This window comes from Budorcas taxicolor, chromosome 7 (assembly GCF_023091745.1).
Source record: "Budorcas taxicolor isolate Tak-1 chromosome 7, Takin1.1, whole genome shotgun sequence".
NCBI classification, from domain to species: Eukaryota; Metazoa; Chordata; class Mammalia; order Artiodactyla; family Bovidae; genus Budorcas; species Budorcas taxicolor.
The window spans coordinates 16,202,729-16,226,432 of NC_068916.1; the positions used below are offsets into that span (position 1 = coordinate 16,202,729).

The window sequence follows — 23,704 nt, forward strand, 5'->3', positions numbered from 1 at the left end:
AATACAAATGAAACACTCAAATGGCCTCAGAACTACGTGATCTGTTGCCTTTTTTCTAGTTACTATTATCAAGATCTTGTACATATTAGAGTTTTCTGTTTTCTGCATGGACTGGAATGGCATAGCCACAAAGGAATTTAATTTATCAACATTCTGAAGTGTTATCTAGAGAACATCATGATTTCAGGTGCCCCAGCACCAAACATGTCTAGAATCACTGGTCTGATGACTCACCTCGTGGGGGGAAGGGGGGAGTCTCTCTTGCCTTGTGACATCTCCTGCTCACTGGGCTACCTTTAATGGTTAACTGGCTCCTGCCTTTTAACTCCCCAGCCACACTGAGAGCTCCTGAGGGGCAAGGATGATATTCCATTCTTTCCAGCCCCCTCGCATCAGTGCTCGCAAGGAACAGAGGGACTGCTTTGGCCTAATGCTAAGATGTCCCAACTTCCACTGAAAACAGCATGTACCTGGAAAGGTCCTCCTCATTTTTATAAGGGGCACAGCCAAGAACAGATGATGGTACTTTTTTTTTTTTTCTTTAAAGAGTCATACAGTTTTGGTCCATACAGGAGCCACAGGCAAGACATAAATGAATAAATGACCAAGCATGACTGTATTCCAGTGAAACTTGATTTAGGGACCCTGAAACGTTAATTGCAGATAATTTTCACCTCTCACAAAATACTGCTCTTTAGATTTCCCCCTCAATCTTTGTATTTTTATTGAAGTAGAGTTGATTTACAATGCTGTTACTTTCTGCTATACTGTAAACTGACTGTTTACATATGCATTTTTTTTAATATTCTTTTCCTTTATGGTTTATCACAGGACACTGAATATGGTTCCCTGTGCTGTACAATAGGACCCTGTTGTTTATCCATCCTATATATGAGTTTGCATCTGCTAATCCCAAACTCCCAATCGATCACTCCCTCACCTGGCCTTGGCAACCATAAGTCTGTTTTCTATGTCTGTATCTTCAATGTTTTTAAAGTAGAAAAAAACATTCTTAGCTCATGGGCCACACAAAAATGCTGGAGAACAGAATTTGGCTCATGGGTTATAGTTTGCTGTCTGGTCAATGGTTTTAGACCAGACAAGTCTGAGATCAAACCATTTCCCAGCAAAGTCTTCTAGAATAAGTTTCTTAATTACTATCCAAGCCTGGGTGCCCCTTTCTGCAAAATGGAAATAACATCTTCTCATAGGCTACCATAAAGATTCCATGAGTCACAGCCTGTCAAATTCTTAGCACAGAGCTTAGTGCATTGTAAGAGCTCAGTAAGCCTTAGCTAGTAATAAATGGTCAAAGATGTCATTGTTTATCTACATGACTGGTCCTAAGGACACAACTATAAATGCCACGGTCCCTGTACTCAGGAGAACTCAGTCTGATGGAGGAGACAGCTAACTTGGGATGAAAAGAGACATACAAATGGCCAAGAGGCACATGAAAAGATGCTCAACAGAAATGTAAATCAAAACTACAATGAGGTACTGCCTCACATCAGTCAGAATGGCCATCATCAAAAACTCTCTGCTCAGTTCAGTTCAGTTCAGTCGCTCAGTCGTGTCCGACTCTTTGCGACCCCATGAATTGCAGCACGCCAGGCCTCCCTGTCCATCATCAACTCCCAGAGTTCACTCAAACTCATGTCCATCGAGTCAGTGATGCCATCCAGCCATCTCATCCTCTGTCGTCCCCTTCTCCTCCTGCCCTCAATCCCTCCCAGCATCAGAGTCTTTTCCAATGAGTCAACTCTTTGCATGAGGTGGCCAAAGTACTGGAGTTTCAGCTTTAGCATCAGTCCTTCCAGTGAACACCCAGGACTGATCTCCTTCAGAATGGACTGGTTGGATCTCCTTGCAGTCCAAGGGACTCTCAAGAGTCTTCTCCAACACCACAGTTCAAAAGCATCAATTCTTCAGTGCTCAGCTTTCTTCACAGTTCAACTCTCGCATCCATACGTGACCACAGGAAAAACCATAGCCTTGACTAGACAGAGCTTTGTTGGCAAAGTTATGTCTCTGCTTTTCAATATGCTATCTAGGTTGGTCATAACTTTTCTTCCAAGGAGCAAGCATCTTTTAATTTCATGGCTGCAGTCACCATCTGCAGCACTTTTGGAGCCCCCAAAAATAAAGTCTGACACTGTTTCCACGGTTTCCCCATCTATCTCCCATGAAGTGATGGGACCAGATGCCATGATCTTCATTTTCTGAATGTTGAGCGTTAAGCCAACTTTTTCACTCTCCTCTTTCACTTTCATCAACAGACTTTTTAGTTCCTCTTCACTTTCTGCCATAAGGGTGGTGTCATCTGCATATCTGAGGTTATTGACATTTCTCCCAGCAATCTTGATTTCAGCTTGTGTTTCTTCCAGCCCAGCAATTCTCATGATGGATGTACTCTGCATAGAAGTTAAATAAGCAGGGTGACAATATACAGCCTTGACATACTCCTTTTCTTATTTGAAACCAGTCTGTTGTTCCATGTCCAGTTCAAACTGTTGCTTCCTGACCTTCATATAGGTTTCTCAAGAGGCAGGTCAGGTGGTCGGTATTCCCGTCTCTTTCAGAATTTTCCACAGTTTCTTGTTATCCACACAGTCAAAGGCTTTGGCATAGTCAATAAAGCATAAATAGATGTTTTTCTGGAATTCTCTTGCTTTTTCGATGATCCAGCAGATGTTGGCAATTTGATCTCTGGTTCCTCTGCCTTTTCTAAATCCAGCTTGAACATCTGGAAGTTCGGGGTTCACATATTGCTGAAGCCTGGCTTGGAGAATTTTGAGCATTACTTTACTAGCGTGAGCTTCCCTGGTCGCTCAGATGGTAAAGTATCTGCCTGCAATGCGGGAGACCTGGGTTCGATCCCTGGGTTGGGAAGATCTTCTGGAGAAGGAAATGGCAACCCACTTCCGTACTCTTGCCTGGAGAATCCCACGGACGGAAGAGCCTGGTGGGCCACAGTCCATGGGCTCGCAAAGAGTCGGACACGACTTCACTTTCACTTTCACTTTCAAAAACTCTACAAACCAGTAAATGCCAAGGAGGGCATGGAGAAAAGGGAATCTTCCTATACGGCTGGTGGGAATGTAAATTGGCAGCCACTACAGGCCCTGTGTGGCTCAGATGGTAAAGAATCTGCAATGCTAGAGACCCGGGTTCAATCCCTGGGTCGGGAAGATCCCCCAGAGAAGGGAATAGCTTCCCCTTCCAGTATTATTGCTTGGAGAATGCCATAGACAGAGGAGCCTGGCATGCTACAGTTCATAGGATCACAAAGAGTCGGACATGACTAAAGCAACTGAGCATGAGCCCACACAATGGAGAATAGTATGGAGATTTCTTTAAATACTAAAAATAGAGCTACCATATGATCTAGCAATTCCACTCCTGGGCATATATTCAGAAAAAATCATAATTCAAAAAGAGACATGTCCCCAGATGTTTATAGCAGCACTGCTTACAATAGCCAAGACATGGAAGCAATCCAAATGTTAATCAACAAGAAGTGGGTAAATAATGTGGCGACTTATCTACAATGGAATATTACTCAGCCATAAAAAAGAATGTAATAATACCATTTCCAGCAACATGGATGGACCTAGAGATCTTCATGCTGAGTGAAAGGTCAGACAAATATTATATGATATTGCGTATATGTGAAATCTAAAAAAAATGGTACAAATGAATCTATTTACAAAACAGAAAGAGTTACAGATAGAGAAAACAAACTGATGATTACCAAAGGGGAAAGCAGGGGAGGGATAAATTGGGAGATGGGGATTAACGTGTACACATGTACACATTATTATATAAAACACAGATAACCAAAAAGGACCTATTGTATAGCACAAGGACCTCTAATCAATACTCTGTAATGACCTACAGGGGACTCGAACCTACAGAAGAAGGAATATATGTATAACTGATGCACTCTGTTATACCGCAGAAACCAACACAACATTGTCAATCAACGCTGCTCCATTAAAAATTAATTTGAAAAAATGATGAGATGGGAAGGGTGATAGGAAAAGGCAGCCAGAATGTTGGCAGGGCCAATTCTAGGGTGTCTCCCCACCCCAGATTTCTTTGTTCTCTGCAGTTCCCCCAACTTTCCACAGTGAGCACAGGTAAGCCCAGGTAAGAGCTCAGATTTGGAGCCAGAATACCTGGGTTTGGGGATCAAAGCCCATCTCTACTGCTTACGTGTGATGTGACCCTGGACAAGTGGCTTCACCTCCTGGCGCTCCCAGGACCTCATCTGCAAGGAGAAATCATTCGAAGAGCTTGCTGCCATATTGTAAGCAAAGCAACAGTGTCTGGCAGAAAGTAACTCACTAAGAAGACTCTGATTATTACAGTGCCAGAGGCAAAGTTAAACAATGGAAGAAGTGGGAAAACTTTCAACCTGAAGTCCAGACACTTGCCTCAAAGCAAACCCTTCAAGAGTGAGTGTGTGCATTTTAAAATGTTGTGTTTAATATCAACAGAGCACCTTAACCTTCAGAGAATCTGAAACACAGCATGCGCACTATGTCACTTCAGTTCAGTTCAGTTCAGTCGCTCAGTCGTGTCTGACTCTTTGTGACCCCATGAATCGCAGCACAACAGGCCTCCCTGTCCATCACCAACTCCCGGGATTCACTCAAACCCACGTCCATTGAGTCAGTGATGTCATCCAGCCATCTCATCCTCTGTCGTCCCCTTCTCCTCCTGCCCCCAATCCCTCCCAGCATCAGAGTCTTTTCCAATGAGTCAACTCTTTGCATGAGGTGGCCAAAGTACTGGAGTTTCAGCTTCAGCATCAACTATGTCACTTCAGTGGTGTACAGCTCTGTGCGACCCCATGGAACTGTAGCCCGCCAGGCTCCTCTGTCCATGGGATTCTCCAGGCCAGAATACTGGAGCGGGTTGCCACGCCCTCCTCCAAGGGATCTTCCCAACCCAGGGATGGAACCTGCATCTCCTGCATCAGCACGCGGGTTCTTTACCACGAGCGCCACCTGGGAAGCCCTCTGAAACAGATGGAAATGCAGAGTCTGAGAGACTCACCTCCCTCTGCCTCCTGCCCCTTCCTGCTTTCTTACCGATGTCTCTATGCTGCCAGCCAGTTTCCTGGTACCCAGCATGCCCCAGACTCATCCTCTCCTCTGACTGGCAGCAAGTAGCTGGCGTGGCCTCCCGGGGGGAAAAAAAAATACCAGTGGGTTTGGCTAGAGCAGCTGGCCAAGCAAGTCCTATGGTTTCTAGTCTCCCCAAAAGCCCAAAGCTGAGGCACCAAGTAGATTATTTTCCCTCTGGGGCTGTAGGTCCAAGCACCCAGTTCTCACAGTGGGTTTTCATCTGCCTGCCTCAAGACCAAAATCAGAAATGGAGCCAAGCTTTGGCAGACACTCACCCAGGGGCTGGTCTGCCCAGAGAGGCTGTGAACTCATGGCACCTAGGAGAAGCTTCCAGAACATTCACTAAGTGCCAGGTGCTGGGATAAGTGTACCCCTAGGTATCATTTCATTTAACCCCCCAAACTGCAACCCTGACAAGCAGATGCCACAATTATTCAAACTCTTCAGATGGGGAAGCACAGGTTTAGTCCAGCTCATGTACCATGAACGGCAGGACAGGACTCCGAACAATTCCTGTAACTGTTTGAAAATGGGTCCAGCATGGCCAATCTTTGAGGTCTTTTTTAAAAACCCTTTTTATTCATCTTCTAGGTGGTAACCATTTCCTTTTCTAAAATAATTTTATTTATTTATTTTTGGCTGCACTGGGCCTTCACTGCTGTGTTCAGGCTTTCTCTAGTTGCGGCGAGCAGGGGCTGTTCCCTAGCTGTGCCTCACGGGCTTCTCGCTGCAGCGGCTTCTTTTCTTGCAGAGCACAGGCCGTATAGAGCGAGGACTCAGCAGTTGCGGCGCACAGGCTTAGCTGCTCCTCACCATGCAGGATCTTCCCAGACCAGGGATCGAACCCGTGGTCTCCTGCATTGGCAGGCAGATTCTTGACCACTAGATCACCAGGGAAGTCTGACTTTCGGGATCTTAATGACCCATCCATGTAGGGGGCAGGGAGTGATTTTCTGACCTGGAAGACTAGAGCTTCACCCCATGCTTTCACCCACAGATCCTCCCTCTTGTCACTCATCCCACAACTGCATTCAGTCACATGTTCAATGTCTGCATTTGCTACCAGAAGGTCCTCTCTAAGGGGACAGGAGCTGGTCACTTCTGTGTCCCCAAGGAACGCACGACCTGGCACACAGTAGGCTCTCAATAAACACAGCTTGTGACCCAGCTTACATAGACCCCTACCCACACCGCTCATTCAGAGTTCCTTGTATTTGACCTCCGTGTGCATCTCCACCCCAAATATGTAGACAGAGTGATGGAGAGGAAGCAGCTCAAGACACATGCCAGAGTGATTATCCTTTTAATTTACTTTAACCATTGAGAACCTTCTTTTCTCTCTTTGCCCAAACCATCATTGTTTGGGGATCAGGTGGAAAAGGAGCTATTGTAGAGAATGTTTAAACTGGGTCCAGAGGACAACCCAGCACCTTCATCCCAGTGTCTGGAATGGTCTGTCTTTTTTCTTTTGAGTTAAAAATGTATTTTACAAATTCTTAGGTTTTTTTTTCTAGTTCTACTTGAATATATACATAAAATCACTATGAAATTAGCTATCCATGCTTCATAAAGTGCAAATCTGATTTTCCAGGGATTTTCTTTTTATCAGTGTGGTACCTATGATATTTCAAAACTCCATCAAAAAATTTCCCCTCTTTATGTCTTATTTTGAGATAGGTTAATTTGCTATCCAAAAGTATACTTTTTTTCCTATCCCTGAAAGTTTCTGGTTCTTTCTAGCTTTCACAGATGCAATTATCCTAACACTCTTAATTTCCTGTTTTCTAATAATTATGGATGTGAATTAATGTTAAAAAGGAGAACAAATAATGATTCACTCTGCTTAACTGATTGTCCACACACATGGGTGGGTCATTATTGCAACACAGAATATCTACACTCCAGATCCTTAGTAGAAAACTAAACCTTAAACTCTTTGTTTTCGAATTACGCATCTGATCTGGAGTAATGACCTTTATGGAGGACTCTCTGAAAAAGATGCAATCCATCCTTTTCTCTAGATTTCTGGTCTGCTGACAGACCTTGAAGATTTCCAGAACCTGACAATCATGCAAGAAAAAGGCTCAAGGAGGTGTTGGAGAAGAAATTGAGGACTTGATGGTACTTTTCACAGGTTTGTATCTGTTGTCTAAGACAGGGTGGGAGGAGTATCTTCTACAGATTCCTTTCAGTCTGTTTTACCTTGGGAAATCCCACACAGTGTTGGGTAAGCCTTCTAAAGCCACAGCAACAAAGTAACATCAGCATTTTAAAAGCCAGAGAAGTATGCCCATGTTCATAGCAGCATTGTTCACAATAGCCAAAAGGTGGAAATGACCCAAATGTCCACTGATGAATGGATAAACAAAATGTGGTCCATTCATACAACGGCATATTATTCAGCCCTTAAAAATAAAGAAATTCTGACACCTGCTACAACATGGATGACCTCAAGAACATTATATTCAATGAAGTAAGCCAGACATAAAAATAAAAGTGAAAAAAAAAAGACAAATACTATATGATTCCACTTATATGAGATCCCTAGAGAAGTCAAATCCACGGAGACAGAGAGTAGATGGTAGGGGCAGGGTGCTGGGGGAGGGGAGGGGGAGTGAGTATTTAATGAGGACAGAGTTCCAGTTTGGCAAGATGCAAAAGTTCTGGAGATGGATGGTGGGGATGGTTGCACAACAATTGACTGTCCTTAGTGTCACCAAGCTGTGCATTTTAAACAGTTAAGATGGTAAACGTTATGTTATATATATTTTACCACAATCAAAGAAATTGAAGGGGCAAAAAGCCAGAGCTGGGTTGTACTGGATAGGCAAGAGTGTAGCTTCAAATAGCCAATCATTTCTTATCATCTGTGACCAGGACAGGACAAAGCCTTCCTTGACGCCAAAAGAATTGATGCTTTCAGACTGTAGTGCTGGAGAAGACTCTTCAGAGTCCCTTGGACAGCAAGGAGATCAAACCAGTCAATCCTAATGGAAATCAACCCTGAATATTCGTTGGAAGTACTGACGCTAAAGCTGAAGCTCCAATACTTTGGCTACCTTATGTGAAGAGCCGACTCACTGGAAAAGATCCTGATGCTGGGAAAGGTCAAGGGCAAGAAAAAGCAGGTGACAGAGGATGAGATGGCTGGATGGCATCACTGACTGAATTTGAGCAAACTCTGGGAGATAGTGGAGGACGGGGATGGCTGGCATACTGCAGCTCACGAGGCTACAAAGAGTCAGACACAACTTAGTGACTAACAGAGGGCCCCACCACAGGATTATGAACCGGGAGCAAACACTGATTTCATATGCCAGGAACCAGTACCTGACACAGGTCTCAACTTCTCAGCTGCAACCTTACATGCAAAGCCACGCCTTCTCTGGTGATGAAACCCCCAGTGTAGGAAAACAAGCCTTGTTCTCCAAAGCACAAGATTAAAAACAAAACCAACTCAAAACATCACGGACATTTTTGCAGATAATACCATCCTGGATATTTTGACTAAAATGGGTACAGAAATAAATCCATAGAGGAATGTCTTAAATTATGTCTCAAGACGTGTGAGTATGGAGCAAAAATAAGAAACTGATTTTGGAGAACGGAGCATTGGGATAAAAGTGTTCACTGTTTCCCCCCAATGCCCCAGTTACTAGTAAGCTCCCCACCTCTAAACAGAGCAGGCACCCCTGCCCCCACAAAACACACACAGAGATGCTATTTTTGTATCTTAGATGTGGTGCAAACTCCAGCCATCCTTTATTAGCTGTGTGGCCTTAGGCAGGTTAAAAACCTCTCTGGTCTCTAAAACAAGGATAACAGAATTCCCGTTGCAGCTGTGTGTCTTTGTAACATGGTAGGGCCTACACAGCCTCTCCTCCCCTCACCATTAAAGAAGGTAACCCCCTTACCTCCAAATTCGTCAGGATATTTACCCCCACCCAGATTATTCACCCCCACTGCCACCTCAGAAATCTCCCTGTTCTGTGAAATTCCAAACCCATGGGTGGTCCTCTACTTTTGCCAAGACTTTACCCCAGTTTTGATCTTTCTTCTTGATCACAGCTTGGCTTCTGTGTCCCTGACCCACCGACGTTCTCAAGATTCTGCCACAATGTAATAACCATTGTTCCCTCCTCCGTCCACAAACCACCAGATTCTCCCTCCCCTCACTGGCCAAACTCTCAAAAAAGAGGCATCTGCTCTCTCACCTCCTGTTTTGTCCCATTCAACATCTCCATGCATGATGACTCCTTCCTGGAACTTGAAGGAGCCCTCCCTGCTGAGTCTACGGATTCTACTCAGGTCTGACTTCTCCATAGCTGTGTGGCTTCTCCATAGCTTTGCGCTCAGGTGAGAAAACCCTCCTTTCTCCCTTCCCTTATCTTCTGTGATACAACCGTTAAGCCACCCACTCACTTTCTCCTGGCTCCATCTCACCTTTGCTAATTCTTCCCAGGGAATTTCCCAGCATGTGAAAGAGTCAATAAAACAATAAACAACCAACAAGTTTGTGTTGGGAACTAGCCTGCTTGGATATCAAAACATTATAAAACCACATGGGTTAGAACGGTAATAACTTCAGCACGTAGAAAGGCAGACATATTTATAGAAACTCAGAAACAGACCCCCAAATCAATGATGAAGGGGTAAATTTCTGCAATAAATGGCCTTGAGCCCCCAACTAATTAATTATGGGGAAATGGATACCCTTGACAAATTTTTTAATGATAATAATTAAAGTTAAGATAGAAAACTTGGAGGAAGAAAAACTTTCATTTTATGCTTAGAAAGTCCCTTTCTTTCTAAGCATAAAATAATATGAGATGCATGCAAAATGCAGGTCTGAACTCCGTAAACATTTTAAGCTTCTCTGGCAACGGACAGCCAGAGTATTTTCATCACCGAACAAAAACATCTGAAAATGTAATTGGCAAAAAGTTAACAGTCTTTGCTATGAAAACCACACGCAGATTAATATTTCAAAAACCACTAAGGCACTGAAAGATAAATGGACAAAGGATATGAACAGGAAGAAAAAACCTAAATGATAAATAAACATGTTTTAAAAGGTTCAACCCTGATAGCAATCAAAGAAATGCAAATAGAAACAATGACAACACACCAGCTCCTCCCTCCAGTAAATTATGAAAGATTTTTCAAACAACACTCCAAGCTAGCCAAGGTGTTCCCTCTCAGCCAGTGCTAGGAGGAGTGCCCGTTGGTACAACATTTCCGGAAAGCCATTTGGCAATCAATATCAAGAAACTTTGACCCAGAAATTTCACTTCTGGAAAACCAAAACCTGAAGGGGGAAAAAATGCTCAATAAAGCTTCCACACCAAAATATTCAACCCTCTTTGTGAAAACTAGAAATAATTTAAATACCCAATGACAGGGAAAGTTAAGTAAATCCAGACACAACAGAGCCACTAGCGGGAAATAGCCCCAGTAATTGCGGAATAAGGATGGCTGCCTTGTTTTTATCCTCTACACATTCCTTTCTCCAGATGCCTACCATGAGCAACTTTAAATCAGACAAGAAATAGATTTCCTTTCTTCGACAGCAAAATCCATACTCATCTGCTCTCTCAAGCAAGAGGAACATTCAACCAGCAAGCTCAGGTGTTGGCAAAATCCGGCCCACCACTTGGTTTTGTAAATAAAGTTTTATTGAAACGCAGCCATGCCCGTATATTCATTGCCCATTGTTGTCAGGTGGCTGCTTCCTCAGTCCAATAGCAGGGTTGAGTAGTTGCAATAGAGACTGTATAGGCTGCAAAGTTTAAAGTTTATTTATTGTCTGAGCCTTTGCAAAACAAGGTTTGTCACCACCTGAGCTAGTGAACACTTCCAGCATCTTTTTAATGAATTAAGTCACAAGAAATGGTATAGAATCCAGAGAGCTCTGACATACCTTTCTGGCAGTGGCTGTGTGTCCAGCACCGCTCCACAAATTGCCCATTGATGACAGTGGCAGGGCAGTTGGTCTTGCCCTTGGCGGTGCCTGGACAAATGTCCCCACACTCCTCATTGTCGTCTTTGTTCAGCACGATGTAATTATCCTCCACGGAATCCAGGATGCGAGACCAGTCGATGGTGGCCAGGTAGCAGAGTTCATTGTTCTTCTCGATGCGGACAGACCCCCGGGTGATGTTCATCAGGTTGTAGAGGCCAAGCTCCTTCAGGTGAACCATCTCAAAGATGACCAGTGCATAATTAAAGAAGAGGCGCGAGCCTCGGATGACCGTGAGGTTGGGGAACAAGTCCTTCAGGCTCTCCAGCCCATAGACCCGGAAGAGCAGCAAGTAATCAGTGATCATGATGAGTTTGGGGAAACTGAGGTCTCGGAAGTCCTCAGGTCTCGTTTTGAACATCAACAGAATCTGCAAATGTCCTTCAATGACCGAGCAGTTGGCCAGCTCATGCAGCCGGGTGAGATTATTTCGGATATCCATACCGGGGCACACTGGAAGTGCAAACAAGCAGAGAGCAGGACAGGTAAGCAGACATCCCATGGATGGTTTATAAGAATGAGTGTCAGGGCAGCCACATGTCCATGTGACCTGGGTCCCACGCCTGCTCAGAAGGGCCTTGCCCTGGGCTTAATGTTCTTTCACCCATCTTGAAATCCTTAATCATTCTTGAGTGAGGGGGTCCCAAGATTTCATTCTGCACTAAACCCCACAACTTCTATAGCCAAACCCCGTCAGTGGTTTTCTCCGTAAAGTGTCCATGCCTAAGTAATTACTCTCAAAAGACAAAAAACCTGAATAATAATAATTCCTTTGGTGATACCTGTTTGGAAACCTTAAAACCATCACATCAAACATGATGCAAAGGAAACACTGGGATTACAGGGGGTTGAGTAATGCAGCAGGTGCAGAAGGGGAAAGGGGAGCCACCCCCAGTGAGTCAATGTGAAACATCTTCAGGAAATGGATTTATGGGGATAAAGGTGCCCACATCAGAAACGAGGCAAGGAGACCTGGCTGTGTTTTGTCAATTCTCTCATTTTCCTGACTCTCCTTCCCAACCTGCCCTCCTGGCAGGCAGCCACAGTCTAATTACCTTTTACCCAGGTGTGTCAAGGGCTTCCCAGAGAGTCTGATCTCCCCAGTACAAACACCCTGACACCTATTCTGCAGTTGGTCTCTCCCTTGTTCTGACACACGCTATGGCTCCCCAGCACCCTGTACTTTCCCTCTCACAGCTCTCAAGGTTCTGCCCCTTCATCCCCAGCACCATGTAAAACAGGCCTGTCCACTACTCTCCAATTACAAGAGGGTCTTCCAAACCTCCCCCCTCCCATAACATGAACTATTAAGAGAAGGGAATGAAATAATGCAGACACCCAAGCAGTGGCTGGCACACAGTGAGTGCTCAATTAATGTCAGCCATTTTGTTATTGTTTGTTTCTCCCAAATGCATCACAGTGTCACCTCTAGGCTCTGCGCTTTCATCCCCCTAGACCAGGGTGGGCAAATATTTTCTATAAAGGCTCAGATAGTAAATACATTCTGCTTTGCGGTCAGTCTCTGTTTAGACTATTCCACTCCGTCGTTACAGCTCAAAAGCAGCCCAGAGACCAGGAGTGGTTATGGCTGTGTTCCAATAAACCTTTATTATAAAAGCAGGCTGTGGGCTGGTGTTTTCCCTTGAGGTGGTAGTCTGGTGACCCCTGCCTTACTCTGACAAAGTCCGACAGCACTTCTGCAACAATAGAGATGTTCTACCTACGTGCTGGTCATATGGAAGCCACCGGCCGTTCGTGGTTGTCAAGCACTTGAAATGTGGTTTATGTAAGACTGAGGAGCTGAGTATTTGATTTCACTTTAGTTAGTATGAATGGAAATATACATGTGCACCAAATGGCCACTGTTCTGAATACAGTAGCTTGAGTCCCTTGGCTGTCAAAGTTCTTTACACCTTAGCTCCCTACTGTGAAATCTAGCTCATCATCCTTCAAGATCTAGTTCAGAGGCCACCTCCTCCAGGAAGGCTTCTCTGATTTCCTTTCCTCCATATACTTATTTAGATCTTCCCCTCCTCCTCTGTTCCTTATATTGGAGTTAACATTCATCAGATGTGAATCCCTTAGACAGCTTCTCCTTGCCAAAACACACACACTCACTCAGGCAGAGGTTGGGAGACACCTTCGAGAGGACTAGGATATCAGTTCCAACACCACATAGTCACGCCGCCCAAGCCTCGTCTAAGGCTCCCAGCTTCAGTTACATCAACAGCATCTACGTACAGAGGTCTGTCTAGATAGGTACTGCAGCTTGATCCCTCCCAACAGGCTCCATCTGCACCCCACAGATGAGAAAACTCTGAGAGGCAAAGCCGATCAGCCAAGGACATACGACCCACCAGTAACAGTCAAGGTTGCCAGATTTAGCAAATAAAAATGAAGGACAGGGCTTCCCTGGTGGCTCAGCGGGAAAGAGTCCGCCATCTAATGCAGGAGACACGGGTTCCATCCCTGGTACAGGAAGATCCCACATGCCTTGGGGCAGCTAAGCCCCCATGCGCCACAACTATTAAGCCTGTTCTCTAGAGCCCAGGAACTGCAACTACTGAAGCCTGAGCGCCCTAGGGCCTGTGCTCCGCCACAAGAGAAGCCAGTGCAGTGAGAAGCCCTTGAACTGCAACCAGCAAGCAGCCCCTACTCACCGCAGCTGGAGGAAAACCCGAGCAGTCATGAAGGCCCAGCACAGTCATAAGTTAGTTGATGAAAAATTTAGGAAAAAGTGCAGAAAGCCCAGTTAAATTTGAATTTCAGATAAGCAAGGAGTACTTTTTTAGGTAAGTCTGTCTCATGCAATGTTTGGGACATACTTATCCCTAAAACTTACTCAATGTTTATATAAAATTCAAATTTAACTTGGTGTCCTATACTATATCTGGCAGTGTACAGCTTAGACTTGGTCACAGGTCTGGGCTTCTCAAGCCTGAGCCTCATAACTCTATGTTACCTGCACACACATACACATACACTTGTGAAATTGGTGCAGAGAAAAAAACACCATCCTTCCCAAGGTATGGGAAAAATCAGTTATGAACATGCATTCAAAGATTAACCAGCTGTTGAAGATGAGGGCAATGTAAATCCAAACCACAGTGAGATACCACTTCACTCTCACCAGGATGGCTAAAATCAATAAGACAGACAATAACAATAGTTGACACAGAAGTGGAGAAATTAAAACCCTGTACATTACTGGGGAATGGAAAATGGCTCAGCTGCTGTTGTGGAAAATAGTCTTGTAGCCCCTCAAAAGATTAAGCAAAGAGTTACCATATAACCAGAAACTTCATTTCTAGGTAAAATGAAAACATAGGTCCAATCAGAAATGTGTATACAAATGTCCATAGCATTGTTTATGATAACCAACAAGGGAGAAACAAGCCAACATTACATGTCCCTGAAATGTAGCATGTCCATACAGAGGAAGCTTATTCAACAATAACAGAGGAGGAAACCCTGACACCAGCTACAAAAGGGATGAACCCTGAAAACAGGATGCTCAGTGAAAGAAGCCAGTCACAAAAGACCACATGTGGAATGATTCCCTTTACACGAAATATCCAGAAGAGGCAAATCCATAGGAAGTAGATTAGTGGTGTCAAGGGGTTCGAGAGAGGGAACTGAGGAGTGACAGATAAAGAGTATGGGGTTTCTTTGGGAGGACTGATGAAAATGTTCTAAATTGATCATAGTGGTGGTTGCCTAATTCGGTGAATGTGCTAATGTATGCTACTGCTGCTAAGTCACTTCAGTCGTGCTCGACTCTGTGCGACCCCACAGATGGCAGCCCACCAGGCTCCCCCGTCCCTGGGATTCTCCAGGCAAGAACACTGGAGTGGGTTGCATTTCCTTCTCCAATGGATGAAAGAGAAAAGTGAAAGTGAAGTCGCTCAGTCGTGTCCGACTCTTAGCGACCTCATGGACTGCAGCCTACCAGGCTCCTCCGTCCATGAGATTTTCCGGGCAAGAACACTGGAGTGGGTTGCCATTTCCTTCTCCAATGCATGAAAGTAAAAAGGTGAAAGTGAAGTCGCTCAGTTGTATCCAACTCTTAGCGACCCCATGGACTGCAGCCCACCAGGCTCCTCCATCCATGGGATTTTCCAGTCAAGAGCACTGGAGTGGGGTGCCATTGCCTTGAAGAACCTCTAAATGGTAAACTTTAAACAGGTGAATTGTATGGTATTTAATTAGCTCTCAATAAAGTTGTTGTTTAAAAATTAAATGACTATAACCACCCGGGACAACAAAGAATTGCTTTATTTTTTAACCTCCAGTGACTCCAATGACTTGAGTCAAAGTCATTAAAGCATAGCGGTGGTGGTGGTTGTTTGCTGCTCAGTCGTGTCCAGCTCTTTGCTACCCCATGGACTGCAGCCCACCAGGCTCCTCTGTCCATGAGATTTCCCAGGCAAGGATACTGGAGAGGGTTGCCATTTCCTTCTCCTCATTAAAGCCGTATGCGTCCCTATTCGTATAAGACAATAGAGCAATTTACTGCGGGGACAGAAAATACCGAGAGGATGTTAGAAGTGGTGCCAGTAATATATGTAGGACCTTGCACTGGTTTTTAAGACCTCTGGGTGGGAAACTGAAGGATGCTTCAGGTCCTCAATAAGTGGCACCTGGTTAACCATCACTCTACACACAGATAGGGAAGGACCAGGGGGATCAGGGGAGGAGGGCAGTCCTGGTGACAGCTAACACAATCACTATGTGAAGCACTTGGTCACGTTCTGGCAGACACGTTCTCTCTCTCTTTTTTAAATTATTTATTCAAGTTTTGGTTGCGTTCCGTCTTCATTGCTAGGCACGGGCTTTTTCTGGTTGTGGTGAGCAGGGGCTCCTCTCTAGTTGCAATGCTCAGGTTCCTCATCGCGGTGGCTTCTGTTGCTGCAGACGCAGACTTAGGCACACGGGCTCAGTAGTTGCGGCTCTGAGGCTCTAAAGCTGGGGCTCTGTAACTGTGGCACTCGAGCTTAGTTGCCCTGGGGCATGTGGAATCTTCCCAAACCAGGGATCGAACCTGTGTTCCCTGCACTGGCAGGCGGATTCTTATCTACTATACCACCAGGGAAGTTCTCTCTTGATGAATTCTAGAACTAATCCCAGAGGAAGTAGATAAACAAAATGGTCCATGCCTATTTTTGTGATGAGCAAGTCAAGATTCAGGCAGAATGAGTTGTAAGGGGTAACTGAGATTTCAACCCAGCAATTAAAGGCAAAGTTTATGCTGTAACTATGCTACAGTCTCTCCACCTCTGTTTTTTTCAAAAACATACCTAATGAAGAAGCAGGTAAATGTGACTTAAATAAGGAAACAATGAAACAATGTCTGTGCGAGGACAACAGAGAGGAAGCTTGCTAAAGACGGTTTTCTTCATTCACTCCTGCAGCACCTGTCTGCTGAAAACCTGTTTCCACTGTTCCAGGGACTGGAAGTGCTTAAAAGAATAGGATACAGGCTGCCCTGGGTCTCAGAGACTCTAGTTGCTATTAACTATTCAAATCAACTGAAGGGATAACTGAGGAAGACATCTCAGTTCATGAAGAACAGCGTCAAAGGTAGAAGAAATCATAAAAAGACAAGCTACTTGACTAAGCCTGGGACAGTCGAGGAGGGCTTCCCAGAGGAGGTGACACCAGGACTAAAACCTATACAAACAGCAATAAGAATTATTCTGTTCTGCCTACTTCATTGGAAGGTCAAGAGTGACAGCAAGCTACAGCTCATTGCTGTAGGTCGCCAGGGTGTATAGGGTCTAGAATAGCCTTTTCTGATAGAAACACAATAGAATTTTAAATTTTCTCTTAAAAAGTAAAAAAGAAACACTGAAATTAAATATACTTAATCCAATGTATCCAAAAATTTCACTTTTGCAGGTAAGCAATACAAAAAAAAAAAAGAACTGCAAGATTTTTTTTCACATTATGCTTCCCAAATGCCATGTGTATTATACACTTGCAACATATCTCAATTTAGATGCTAAATTTTGATCAGAAATACTCAATCAGGATATGCATGTTCCACAAAACGAATCATCGAAAATGTAGGGTTCTTTGTACCCCTCCCAAAAACAGTTGTTCAATAACAGAATCAGGTGTTGATTTTCTGACATTTCAATCAACTAAAGCTAAACAAGACTTTATGTTTCCTTTTTTCACATTTGCGTTTCAATGAATTAAAGTTTGTTGCTGTTCAGTCTAAGTCACACCCGACTCTTTTTGACCCCGTGGACTGCACCACAATAGGCTTCCCTGTCCTCCACTATCTCCCTGAATTTTCCCAGACTCATGTCGATTGAGTCAGTGATGCCATCCAACCATCTCTTCCTCTGTCGCCCCCTTCTTTTGCCTTCAATCTTTCCCAGCATCAGGGTCTTTTCCAATGAATTGGCTCTTCGCATCAGGTGGCCAAAGTACTAGAGCTTCAGCATCAGTCCTTCCAATGAATGTTCAGGGTTGATTTCCTTTAGGATTGACTGGTTGGATCTCCTTGCAGTCTAAGGGACTCTAAAGAGTCTTCTCCAGCACCACAATTCAAAAGCATCCATTCTTCAGCACTCAGCCCTCGTCATGGTCCAGCTCTCGCATCTATACATCACTACCAGAAAAACCATAGCTTTGACTATACAGACTATTAAAGTAAAAATCTATTTGGCTTGGCCACAATTTCAAGAGCACCATGTGGATAAGGGCCACCATATTGGATAGTGCAACTATAGACTATTTCCATCAAAGCAGACAGTGCTAGTCTTGAAGTTCCCCTCTTGGCCAGAAGAATCTATGAATTTTGCAGCTGGAGAGAAGACGGATATGAGAGCCATCTTGGAAAGTGTCCCCTCTTCCCTGGTTTTCTCTTCACCATGAAAACAGCAAATAAGTACTGAGGATCTGGGAGGGAGAGGTCTAGAAGATTCTGAAACTTCTTTACAGCGCTAAGAGTTATACTTTTTGCTTTCAAGCCTGTACATTCTTCAAACATTCTTCAAATGCTCCCTGGTGGCCTCTTCGGGGGCCACACGTTCCTCTCTGCATTCTTTCCGGTCTTAACACTGCTTCTTCCAAAATTCATGAGTCCTGGCCAACAAGTCTTGGGTTCAGGTGTCAGGCCACCACCCACAACAGTTTCAGGGCACACTAGAAATCCAACAGATCTGGGAACTTCCCTAGCGGTCCAGTGGCCAAGACTCCACACTCCCAATCCAGGGGGCCTGGGTTCCATCCCCGATCAGGGAACTAGATCCCACACACGCAACTGAGAGTTCACGTGCTGCAAGTAAAGATCCTGAGCGCCTCAACAAAGATGGAAGATTCTGTGTGGCACAGCTAAGAGCTGGTGCAGCCAAAAATAAATAGATAATTTTTTTTAAAGAGAGAGAGAAACCCAACAGATCTGGCCTCCCACTCCAGCACGGGCACCTGCCAACAGTATAATCCTGAGTCATATATTTAATGTCTGTGTGCCTCAGTTTCCTCATCTATAAATGATGATAACCACGTGATGAAGGGTAGGAAGAATAGAGGAGAACCCGCGTCCAGCCATGTACATGTTATCAGTTCTTTACTCCAAGCTACTTGGAACCAATTCCCAGATTTATTCCCTTCAGAAATTAGAACTTGGGCACACCAAGGTGCCAGATACCCTTATGAGTCTCCACCTGCCTGCTTTTAAGACTGGCTTTTAAAACTGACTTCAGCCAGAACCTAGATAGCATATTACAAAGCAGAGACATCCCTTTGCTGACAAAGGTCTATATCGTCAACGCTATGGTTTTTCCAGTAGTCATGTATAGATATGAGAGTTGGACCATAAAGAAGGCTGAGTGCCAAAGAATTGATGCTTTTGAATTGTGGTGCTGGAGAAGACTCTTGAGAGTCTCTTGGACTGCAAGGAGATCCAACCAGTCAATCCTAAAGGAAGTCCACCCTGAATATACACTGGAAGCACTGATGCTAAAGCTGAAGCTCCAATACTTTGTCCATCTCTTGCACAGAGGTGACTCATTGGAAAAGACCCTGATGCTGGGAAAGATCGAGGGCAGGAGGAAAAGGGGATGACAGAGATGAGATGGTTGGATGTCATCACCGATTCAATGGACATGAACTTGGGCGAACTCCAGGAGATGGTGAGGGACAGGGAAGCCTGGTGTGCTACAGTCCGTGGGGTCTCAAAGAATTGAACACGACTTGGCAACTGAACAACAACAACGAAAGTGTGTGAGATGGATTCTGCTGGAAATGGCTGGACACAAAAGGGCAGTAAATACCCTGAGGTGTGAGATGCACAAGATTGGGGTCTGGGCAACAGGCAAACTGTCACCAAGACAGATTTCCGCAAAGAGGAAAGAAACTGAGGCTCAGAAAGAAACATGTCCTCCTCAAGGTCACGAGGCCAGAAGGAGACAGAGCTGGGCTTTAAACCCAGCATATTAGTCTACTGCGCCATCCCTAACAAACAACCACAGACCAGGTGGCTTAAACAAGAGGAATTTATTTTCTCCCAATTCTGGAGGCCAGAAGTCCAAGATTAAGGCGTCAACAGAATTGATTCTTTCTGAAGCCTCTCTGCTTGGCTTGTAGATGGCCCACATGCTCTTCCCTCTGGGTGTGTCTGCATCCTAATCTCTTATAAAGACATCAGTCTTAGCAGCAAATGGGCTTCCCAGGTGGCTCACCGCTAAAGAACCTGCCTGCAGTGCAGGAGATGTGAAGTCAATCCCTGGGTCAGGAAGATCCCCTGCAGGAGGAACCAGCAACCCACTCCAGTGTTCTTGCCTGGGAAATCCCATGGACAGAGGAGCCTGGCTGGCCGAACTCCATGGGGCCGCAAAGAGAAGGACATGACTGAGCACATGACTGATTAGCTTAGAGGCCACGCTGGTTATCTCATTTTACCTTGATTGCCTCTTTAAAGACCCAATCCCCAAAGACAGTCACATTCTGAGATGTTAGAGGGTTGGGACTTCAGCATGGGAGTTTGCGGGGAGGGACAAAATTCAGTCCATCACACGTAGGTCCTGAGGATTCCCACACCTGTGTCCTTAGTCATCACACAGCATTTCCCAAAATATTCAGTGGAGGGCTTCCCTGGTGACTCAGTGGTAAAGAATCTGCCTGTCAATGCAGAAGGCACGGGTTCGATCCCTAATCTGGGAAGATCCCACATGCCTCAGAGCAACTAAGCCCGTGTGTCACAACTACTGACCCTGTGCTCCAGATCCCGGAAGTCACAACTACGGAGCCCACGAGCCACAACTGCGAAAGCCCAAGCACCCTAGAGTCCGTGCTTTGCAACAAGAGAAGCCACTGTAATCAGGAGTCTGCGCACCGCGACTGGAGAGTAACGCCTGTCTACCAAAACAAGTGGAAAAAGCCCACGCAGCAACGGAGACCCAGCACAGCCATAAATAAATAGATAAATATTTTTTAAAAAATAGAGTATCGCCTCCTTTAATAAAAATTTTCTGTGGACCATCAGAATCACCTGGAGTGTTGGCGGGGGGAGCGGTGTATGTTAAAATGCAGGTTCTCAGGCCCAGCTCTGGACCAAATGCATTAATGTCTCTGGGAGCATCTGAATGCAGAGTTCCAAAGAATAGCAAGAAGAGATAAGAAAGCCTTTCTCAGCGATCAATGCAAAGAAACAGAGAAAAAGAACAGAATGGGAAAGACTAGAGATCTCTTCAAGAAAATTAGAGGCACCAAGGGAACATTTCATGCAAAGATGGGCTCAATAAAGGACAGAAATGGTATGGACCTAACAGAAGCAGAAGATATTAAGAGGAGGTGGCAAGAATACACAAAAGAACTATACAAAAAAGATCTTCACAACCAAGATAAGCACAATGGTGTGATCACTCACCTAGAGCCAGACATCCTGGAATGTGAAGTCAAGTGGGCCTTAGAAAGCATCACTACGAACAAAGCTAGTGGAGGTGATGGAATTCCAGTTGACCTATTTCAAATCCTGAAAGATGATGCTGTGAAAGTGCTGTACTCAATATGCCAGCAAATTCAGAAAACTCAGCAGTGGCCACAGGACAGGAAAAGGTTAGTTTTCATTCCAATCCCAAAGAAAAGCAATACCAAAGAATGCTCAAACTACCACACAGTTGCACTCATCTCACATGCTGATAAAGTAATGCTCAAAATTCTCCAAGCCAGGCTTCAGCAATACGTGAACCGTGAACTTCCAGATGTTCAAGCTGGATTTAGAAAAGGCAGAGGAACCAGAGATCAAATTGCCAACATCTGTTGGATCATTGAAAAAGCAATAGAGTTCCAGAAAAACATCTATTTCTGCTTTATTGACTATGCTAAAGCCTTTGACTGTGTGGATAACAAGAAACTGTGGAACATTCTTCAAGAGATGGGAATACCAGACCACCTGACCTGCCTCTTGAGAAACCTATAAGCAGGTCAGGAAGCAACAGTTAGAACTGGACATGGAACAACAGATTGGTTCCAAATAGGAAAAGGAGTACGTCAAGGCTGTATATTGTCACCCTGCTTATTTAACTTCTATGCAGAGTACATCATGAGAAACGCTGGGCTGGAAGAAGCACAAGCTGGAATCAAGATTGCCAGGAGAAATATCAATAACCTCAGATATGCAGATGACACCACCCTTATGGCAGAAAGTGAAGAGGAACTAAAAAGCCTCTTGATGAAAGTGAAAGAGGAGAGTGAAAAAGTTGGCTTAAAGCTCAACATTCAGAAAACGAAGATCATGGCATCTGGTCCCATCACTTCATGGGAAATAGATGGGGAAACATTGGAAACAGTGTCAGACTTTATTTTGGGGGGCTCCAAAAGCACTGCCGATGGTGACTGCAGCCATGAAATTAAAAGATGCTTACCCCTTGGAAGAAAAGTTATGATCAACCTAGATAGCATATTGAAAAGCAGAGACATAACTTGGCCAACAAAGGTCCACCTAGTCAAGGCTATGGTTTTTCCTGTGGTCATGTTATGGATGTGAGAGTTGGACTGTGAAGAAAGCTGACCGCCGAAGAATTGATGCTTTTGAACTGTGGTGTTGGAGAAGACTCTTGAGAGTCCCTTGGACTGCAAGGAGATCCAACCAGTCCATTCTGAAGGAGATCAGCCCTGGGATTTCTTTGGAGGGAATGATGCTGAAGCTGAAACTCCAGTACTTTGGCCACCTCATGCAAAGAGTTGACTCATTGGAAAAGACTCTGATGCTGGGAGGAATTGGGGGCAGGAGGAGAAGGGGACGACAGAGGATGAGATGGCTGGATGGCATCACTGACTCGATGGACGTGAGTCTGAGTGAACTCCGGGAGTTGATGATGGACAGGGAGGCCTGGCGTGCTGCGATTCATGGGGTCACAAAGAGTCAGACGTGACTGAGCGACTGAACTGAACTGGGAGCCCAGCCCGCGAATCTGCATTTTAAATGAGGTCCCCAAGGATATGACAGGGACTCACGTAAGTCTACCCAACCTGGGTCACCTCTCCAGCCCCACCTGTTCCTCTGAGCATTCTGTTCCAGGATCAATACCATTAGTTGCCTTCTTTGGGGTTGTTGATTGTTGTTTTGTTTTTTAATTTACTTGGCTCCACCCGGTCTTAGTCGCAGCACATGTGATCTTTAGCTGTGGCATGTGGAATCTAGTTCCCTGACCAAGGATCGAACCTGGGACCCCTGCTTTGGGAGGTCAGAGTCTTAACCACTGGACCACCAGGGAAGTCCCTCCTCGTTGTGAGGCCACCAGTCCTATTGGTTTAGGACTGACCTCTCGTGACCTCATTTAACTTTAATTATCTCCTAAAAGCTCTCTCTCCAAATACAGCCACGTTGAGGAGTTAAGGTCTCAACCAATGAATGGGGAGCAGGGAGGTAGCAATTCAGACCACAACAGTTCTTTTCCCCTCCTTTCCAGGACCTGCCCACTCCAGGAGAGACTGCTTCCTACTTTAGACAAACATGTATCAAGCCCTTCTCCAACCCACACTTAGAGTACGGTTTCATTTACCGTGTAGTCAGCGTTTCACTAGAATGCACCTCCACTGGGCAGACCAATGTCTATGGGGACCCAGACAGATACACCCAGTCTGTGCTGAAAGGGAAGGAGAATGGGCTGGGTGATGAAGCCACAGAAGGGAGGAAGGAGGCCTCTGACCCACTTCCTTGAGGAAAAAGTAGGAATCCATGGGTGAAAAGAAGGAAGAAAGGTCCTTGGGGCACAGGAAGCAAACGCAAGCACATAAAGAAGAAAGAACCCCAAGGAAGTGCAGTCATGAAGTCAGGGAATTGAGACCGCACGCTGCCCAGCTAAGGCCAGTCTCAATTGCCAGGAGGATGGGCTGATTGAGCTGGCAGCTGTAGATGGACCGAAGCAGCAAGTAGGAAAATCTCTCTGGTGGTAGGGAAGAGAAGGTACTAGACAGGGCACTCTGGAACCACCTCTATGGCTTGGCCTCGGGGGCCTGTCATGGGGTGGGTGCGAAAGGAAACAGACAAGACCACAGAGTCATCTAAGAAACCAGCATCAGTGCGGACTCGGTC

At 45.0% G+C, this 23,704-nt stretch overlaps 1 protein-coding gene across 4 annotated transcripts in view; it reads right to left on the bottom strand.

The window, feature by feature from the left end:
* The window catches only part of INSR (insulin receptor), a 147,607-nt gene that overhangs the window by 114,750 nt on the left and 9,153 nt on the right, over window positions 1-23,704 (bottom strand). For all 4 annotated transcript variants that reach the window (XM_052642523.1, XM_052642522.1, XM_052642521.1 and 1 more), the window contains exon 2: window positions 11,056-11,607. In XM_052642523.1, coding sequence (XP_052498483.1) covers window positions 11,056-11,607 — 552 coding nt within the window. The remainder of the gene's footprint in view (window positions 1-11,055; window positions 11,608-23,704) is intronic.